The sequence below is a fragment of the Fragaria vesca genome, linkage group LG2, assembly GCF_000184155.1.
Source record: "Fragaria vesca subsp. vesca linkage group LG2, FraVesHawaii_1.0, whole genome shotgun sequence".
Classification (NCBI taxonomy): Eukaryota; Viridiplantae; Streptophyta; class Magnoliopsida; order Rosales; family Rosaceae; genus Fragaria; species Fragaria vesca.
The window spans coordinates 10525038-10532956 of record NC_020492.1 but is presented as its reverse complement, the minus strand read 5'-3'; the positions used below and the strand labels follow the sequence as shown (position 1 = coordinate 10532956).

Genomic DNA, 7919 nt, shown 5'->3' with positions numbered 1-7919 from the left:
TTGGCCCCTGCTTTGCCAATGCCCATTAATTTGCATCATTGTCTTCCACACCACTACTGCTGCTGCTGCTGTGCTGCTGCTGCTGGGTTTTGAGAGTAGTGTGGTGTTTACTTCAATTTAATTAGTTAACTTTTTTTAATTTGGTCCCCATAAGCAACAATCTTTACCAACAGAGTTGGCCCAATGCTTAATTAGTTAATTACCTCTCCATGGTCATGACTAAATCACGGTTCATCATATATTATAAGGCATTATCACTCTCATGATCGATAGATCAAAACAGATATTTACTCAAAAAAAAAAAAGATTAAACCAAATATTCTTATTCAGGCAAATAGGTTATGCAATAGCCTCCCTCAGTCCCTCATATATATTAAGGGAGCCATCGATAATTAAGTTGTAAGTTGTAAGGAGGAATATTGAGCAATAATATGACAGGACCATGATCCTTTTGTTGGTATATATATATATATATATAGGTCATGTTTATTCTTCTTCTTCTTCTTCTCTTAATTTTTTCTTTATATTTTTCCCTTAATCCTAACCTAATTTTCCACCCGCGCGCCCTTCATAACTTTCTGATAAAATTCAAGTTTTTGTTAGATCACAGTAGTCATCACACAAACGTCACTAATTACCAGCTAGCCTTCATCGATTAATTAGGGTTTAGGGTTTGATTCCTACATATATCGTAATGGAGCTCAAAATTCTTGAGCAACATTTGAAGGGGATTCTAAAATCCTTATCGATTTGCACCATTGAGTCGCGCGCTCATTGAGAATTTGGGATATATGTTTATCTTTTCTCACATTTCTTGTGTATGTTCCACCCACCAATTAACCATTTGAATAATTTACGTGATCTAGCCAAGTCCAAGAAGGTAAAACAGTGGGTAGCTAGCTCATGTAATTTTCTTGCTATAAATGGGGAAGGGCGTAGTATCTACAACATGAACCGAATGACCAAGTTAAATATATTCACACACTCTTTAAGTATGTCGTATCCACTAATGTTCGAGTTTGATCAAATGTGTACGTAGTGCGTGATGATTCATGTGGATCGTGATCGATCCAACAGTCTACTTGACATCATTTCTTCCTAGCCACAAATCAGTCAAAATTAAACGGCAAGAGTTGGTTCTAATTACTTGTACGAGCTAGATCGAGCATGTTTACGTACGTACGTGGAGAGCTAACATAGCTAGCAGCTCTCATCTGTACGTTCTGAATATGTATGTATGATTAATTAGGCGTCTAGTCGATCCTCTAATTAGAACAGCATCTCACCTGTATGTATATTATGTACGTATAGATCATATATATATATATATATATATATTGATGAGACCTCGCTAGCTACAGGATCTCCAACTTACTTGCTTGGTAAAGGTTTAGCTGGATCTAGCTACTGTTATAGAGATGGACTTCTCTACACAGACGCAAATGTCGGGCATATAGAAACCCGAATGAACTGAAACAAATGAATCGGATGGAGGATCTAGTACGTAACTAGCTACTTTGTGCTTGTTTTCTTTTTCTAATTTACATTCTGTTACAGACAATTTGTTGAGTCACCAAAGCCGCATGATTGAACTGCCAACCCTCCCTTCCCTGTTATATAATGAATCATGATACCAATCATGCATCTATCTCAAATTAAATCAGACATATAATAAAAGGCTAAAATATACAGATGATCAATAGGACGTTGTTGTGGAGAAACTCGATCAATTCACTCTCGATCAGTATATGAAGAATTAATTCCGGCGCGCTGTCCAAGTACATCGATCGACCGATCGATCGATCATATTACTTTTTATGAAGGTAATGATCATATATATACCTACTCGATCTAGCTCTCTTTGTTTCTGTTCGTATTTAAGGTATAAATTCAACTTGTGTCCTTGATCACTATAAATACATACAGTTGTACTTCGATCTTCTAACTCTAGCTAGCTAGCTACAGATGGGTTCTAGCTCAACTGAGAACGAGAATTCTTTCATTTTTATGTATATATTCATTAATCTAATTGAAATGCAGCATTGCATGTGATGAACATACTCTATCTCCTCCATCAAATTCAATTGGATCTATCTCAAGTAACATATATATATTAGTATGCTTGACGTTTAATTCCATACACATAACTTGTACACAAAACTGTGACTGATATAAGAGTCAGACTTCTCTAGAAATCAATCTCGATATCTCCTCATCATTTTGAATTCTTCTTGTTCATCAAAATGGAAAAATCCTACCGAGGAAGCAAAAGGCGATCGAGCTAGGGATGCCAATTAGGGTAAAATTAAGTTTCCATCCAAAATGTTTAATGTAAATAGCTAGCAAGTCTAATAACCTCTCTCGCTCTCAGCCTCCCAATTTTTTTCATATGATATGTAGTACGTACTAATAGTAATGGGCTACGCGGAGGCTTGCAAAAGCTTTGGCAAATTATCATGTGAATTTTACGAATTAAGATGATTCAACATGCGGATACTAATTCGTGCTCTAGCTTAGGATTCTAGCTCATAGTCCTACGTACATAGATCGAGCCAGAGGTAGTAATTACGTACTATACAAGAATTTTGGTGGCCGATGACATCAATTAAGGCATTAAGCACCATTAGTCTGATCTGATTCATATAATTAGCCACATTATTAATACCGATCCTCTGTTCTTCATTTTGCTTAATTAATTTCATCTCTTTTGGCGTGTGATCAGCGAGGACCCTAATCTTCAAGAAGGATTACGGTAACTTAATCGTTCAGAAAGGATTTGTGGGACGGGATAGCAAGCTCATCATCGATCATCACATCTGACCAATATCGATCAAGATGAGGGGGAAACAGGTTTCAGGAAAGGCGATGCTGATTCTATGTGTTGCAAGTTTCTTTGCAGGATCACTGTTCAGTACTACAAGCCGCACCTGGAGTAGTTCTAGTACTACTCTAGATGCTGGTGGTGACCAACCTAATGGCGGCCATGAAGCTCATCCATTTCCCGTCGTTTCCAAGTACCACATCCATAATAACCACCTAGACGAAAAAGCCAAATCCAATGGGGCTGCAGCACTAGTCACACAAACTACTTGCAATGATGATCACAAGCGAGTACGTGATGCTAATTTACAGTTTATTTTCAGCACGTAACTAACTATATTAGTGTTCCATAAAAAAAAAACTAACTAAGTGATCAAAGAATTGCATTAGTTTAATTTGTGACATTTCTTTTTCTCTGATTAAGCAGAAATTGGTTGAAGGAAATTCTGGTGATGATATTATGGGGGAGGTGGCAAAGACTCACCAAGCTATCAAGTAATAAACTACTTCGTACACCAACAACAATATTTGGTTTTTCCGTTGGATTTATTCTTAATACCAAGATTTTGTGTGTGTACGTGACTAATAAAACTGGATGGACGCACACAGATCACTGGATAAGACAGTTTCAACACTGGAGATGGAATTGGCAGCAGCTCGAGCATCAAACCAGAGAATGAGTTCATCATCATCTAATTTCAATCCTAAAAGACAAAAGGCTTTCGTTGTCATCGGAATCAACACCGCCTTTAGCAGCAAGAAACGACGGAAATCAGTTCGAGAAACCTGGATGCCTACAGGTCGGTCCTCGATGAATTACTTACTTAATCAATCAAGTCCTGCTAGCTAGCTAGGTTAATATTTTAGCACTTAATTAAATTGAGATTGCGGTGTCCTCATCATACATGCATGGCACTGATGGCAGGAAATGAGCTGACGAAGTTGGAGAAGGAGAAAGGGGATCGTAATCCGGTTTGTGATAGGAAGGAGCGCGACTCCTGGAGGGTTACTTGAGAGAGCGATTGAGGCAGAAGAGGCGGAGCACAACGACTTTCTTAGGCTCAAACATGTGGAGGGCTACCACGAGCTCTCCACCAAGACCCGCCTCTATTTCACCACCGCCATCTCCATTTGGGATGCCGAGTTTTATGTCAAGGTCGACGATGATGTGCATCTCAATCTCGGTCGGTTTCTTAGTCTTCTTACACATGAACAAGTATTACTTGGGATAATCACTACAAGTAACTTACTTGGGCGTCTGATGCATGCAGGTATGCTGGCGACTACGCTTGCAAGGCACCGTTCCAAACCCAGAATTTATATTGGTTGCATGAAGTCAGGCCCAGTTCTATATCAAAAGTACGTGAGCTAGTTGTACCCTAATTACATCTACTATATATTGCTCATTATACGTATGCTTGTGTCATGGAATGTGATCACAGAGGGGTCAAATATCACGAGCCGGAGTATTGGAAATTCGGGGAAGAAGGGAACAAGTATTTCATGCATGCCACCGGCCAAATCTATGCCATCTCTAAGGACCTTGCCGCCTACATTTCCACCAATTTGTGAGACCTAGCTCCTAAATTCAATTAATGCTTTTGATCGATTCTATTCTCTTCGACTGACAAATAAGGTTTTGGGTTTGGATTTGGGCTGCTGGGGCAGGCCCATATTGCATAGGTATGCGAATGAGGACGTGTCACTGGGCTCGTGGTTGATTGGGCTTGAGGTTGAGCACATCGATGAACGCTCCATGTGTTGTGCTACCGCTCCAGGTATGTTATGTGTGTACCAGTATTAATTACCAGATTGATTAAAATTTTGAACTCGTGCTGCTTTCCGGATTCATATTCCGACGGAATTGGTGTGTATTTGTTTAGATTGTGGACGGATGGCACAAGCCGGGAACGTTTGTGTGGCGTCGTTTGACTGGAAGTGTAGCGGAATATGCAACTCCGTTGAGAGGATGAAAGACGTGCATAACTCTTGTGGTGAGGTAGCTGCAGCTGTTTGGAACCTTGAACTCTAATTCATTCCCATGATCATCCCTGGATGGCTTTATGAATTTTTCCTTAGATTTTGCACTTTGGTCCTCTTTTGTTTTGTTGACATTTATCTAAATTTTTATATGATTCAATAAATTTGAGAATATTAGTTTACTTTACTTGAATGTATGCATTTCTTCGAAATTTTACGAAGGCAAAGAATGATATGAGCAAATGACTGGGATCATGTCTAATAATCTAATGTGGGTAATGTCACTATCTCTGTTTGATATTTTGTGAGGACGATTTGGACAAAAGGCCAAAAGCCAAAGCAGCGTACACGCCATTGCTGCTGCTTTCTTTATGTTTTTTGTCTTCTTTTTTGGACTGCTGGCACATGCAGACAAATTTGACCTTATTTTTCATTTCTTTAAAACTTTCTATCGAGATTTGAGCGGGAATGTGGGAGTCTCTCCCGCCTATTTTTCCCTCCTATTCCGAAGCTGTTTTTTGTTTTTTTGTTTTTTTGAAACGGGTTTGAAACCCAACCTAACCCCACGTTCGGTTTCATTTATTGAATTAAAAACTTGCATCGGGAGGGGACATAAGACCTGAACCCCGAGCTACAAAAGAGCTATTACATAGATCCTCATAGAGAACATCCTAAATAATAACAGGTGTCTCATCTAAACTGAAAACATCCAACTTATTACATCTAGCAAAGCGGGCCAATCTATTTGCCACACTATTTGCTTCACGATAAATATGTTGCAAGTGAAAGAAATTAAAAGCACTAACATACCTTTGGCAGTCCTCTATAACTCTTCCTGCAATAGAGAGATCGTCATCGGTGTTGTGGAGTGCATGTACCAAATTCACACAATCACTTTCGACTTCAACATCTTCCCACCCTTGCTGAATACATATTAGCATACCTGCTCTAAGAGCTTCCGCTTCCATATGAAAAGCGGATAAAGCATACTGAAAAGGCCTAGCAAAAGTAGCAACACACTCTCCCTCATAGTTTCTAACTACCACACCCACACCTCCACTACCAAGTTCCTGCTCAAAGCTCCCATCTATATTTACCTTGAGTCTACCACGTGGGGGACATGACCATTTTGATATAGCTCTCTTCTTCTTGCTTCCGCTATGTTGGTGACACTCTTTGTACTCCCTGAGCAAAGTGATGGACCATTCAAACATATTGGCAGCATTATAGTACTTACCTCTCCACACCATATTATTCCGTTCCACCCAAATCACCCACAATGTCATTAAAAATGCCCCTAGTGTCTCACCACTCAACATATCTATCATATCCCAAAACCACACTTCAATACTCACAGATGGGTGGGTATAAGGCTGGATTTGTAGCATGTATTGCTTCCAAAAGGCACGAAGTGCATTGCAGTTTTTAAACAGATGTAAGCTATCCTCAACACTATTCAAACAAAACACACAACTGACGTCTGGGAGCTGAGCCTTTTTCTTTATCAAGGCAGCTCTAGTGGGTAATGTTCCCTGTGCCAAACGCCAACCATGCATACGTACCTTAGGAGGTACCTGAGCACTCCAAAGTTTACACCATAATCTTCCACGCTTCACCCCCGAGTCAGACCCTAAAGCTTGCTTCTCCAACCCTTCCACTAACCTGCCAACATAGTACCCACTCTTCACCGTATAGCAGCCCTTTTTATCAAAATGCCAAACCAGCCGGTCCTCGCCTCTATATAAACTAAGTGGAATTTTGAGAATGAGATCAATTTCCATCGGGTTAAAAAGGTCCTCAATCATCTCTACATTCCATTCCCCAATATCCCCGTCAATAAGATAACTTTAAGCTGTTTTTTGTTTTAACTAGCTTAAAGTTGTCAGTTAAACACCTTAGCCAACTAAGCCACGACTCACCAACAACAAACATGGTAAAAATAATAAAAAGAAAAAGATGAAAATACTAGTACCCTACAGTTAAAATCAAATATGAAGTCCTCCTGATTAATTTATCGTATTGCATACAATTGTTATAAACTTTCCTTATCTATTAAAACTCACATAAGAATGTAAAAAAAGAACGTTGTGTTTTGAGAGAGAGAAAATGACAGTATGTGCATGTTCTAAAATAACCAAATATGAGAATAGAAACCATGTATGCAGCTATTTTAACTTTTAAGCAATGCACCAGAAACTTCAGGAAGACACTGTGCATGTTTTAAAATTTAGTAACACAAGTTCTCAATCTTTTTAACCTTATGATCTTCTGAAAACATGAAAGTTTTGCTATGCGCAACATGCTAATCCATATCACCAGAAAAACAAAAACTTCAAGAATTTTCAATATGCTTTTATCTTAATTAATCCAAGTTAACACGAATCTTGAATAAAACATTCTTTTGCTGTAAATTTTATTGTCATGATTCCAATATGAATTTTGGGAGACTATAATGATCATAACAAAAGAAAAATTTATAGATTTATGCAGATTGCCTTTAGGTTTTTAAAAGTCATTGAAAATCGATTTTTCACCCAATTGACATACCTTGACATCTGCTACAGCGCTACAATGTTACTGGAAGCAAACAACAATATACAAGAGTGCAGCACAAATCAAGGCAAGCAACAATCAAACAAGAACACAGAGAATCTAGAAATCATAAATATCATGCAGACAACTCCAGCTATCTTAACTTATGCGCACTTCGGCCGTGCTTTAGGGTTCTCTGATCATTCATAATCAGACCTGAATTTTGAGTAGTGGGTCTTGAATCCCATCGAATTCATGAATGAATTCGCACGCTTCCTCCTTCGACAAAAGCCAAAAACCCAGAAAATTTTGCGTTATAAACAACTACAAGAATAAAATCCCTTTTTGGGGTTTTCTGAGAATGGGTTTTGGGCTTGGGTCATGCGGCTCACAGGCCCAACTTGTCACACCCCGGTTCTTAAGTTATTTTACGGTTATTTACTTTGGTGTTATTTTGGTCTTTTACCGTGTTGAGTAACCGTTTACTACTTAAGGACCCTAAAGTTGACTTTTTCTTCCGTTTGGAATTTGAGAAAACTTTCTTCATGAAAGTTGTAGAGGATGTTAAACAGAGTTCGTGGACACGC

The 7919-nt window shown here is 38.8% G+C and overlaps 2 protein-coding genes across 2 annotated transcripts; one reads left to right on the top strand and one right to left on the bottom strand.

Moving 5' to 3' along the window:
• Positions 1–1677: 1677 nt before the first annotated feature.
• LOC101313079 (probable beta-1,3-galactosyltransferase 8-like) lies at positions 1678–4981 on the top strand. The gene is given in 10 exon segments (XM_004290221.1): positions 1678–1823; positions 2723–3111; positions 3248–3315; positions 3430–3620; positions 3746–3774; positions 3776–4004; positions 4092–4179; positions 4263–4388; positions 4489–4598; positions 4704–4981. Coding segments are annotated over 9 exon segments (1266 nt in total). The 5' UTR covers positions 1678–1823; positions 2723–2835; the 3' UTR covers positions 4853–4981.
• A 490-nt stretch (positions 4982–5471) lies between these two features.
• On the bottom strand, positions 5472–6581 carry LOC101297699 (putative ribonuclease H protein At1g65750-like). The gene has a single exon (XM_004292364.1). It carries the CDS (start codon positions 6579–6581, stop codon positions 5472–5474), a length of 1110 nt encoding a protein of 369 aa, XP_004292412.1.
• Between the last annotated feature and the right edge of the window lie 1338 nt (positions 6582–7919).

Bases quoted from the DNA above. Each gene is read 5' to 3' on its own strand.
- LOC101297699 (XM_004292364.1), bottom strand. From the start codon at position 6,581: ATGGAAATTGATCTCATTCTCAAAATTCCACTTAGTTTATATAGAGGC.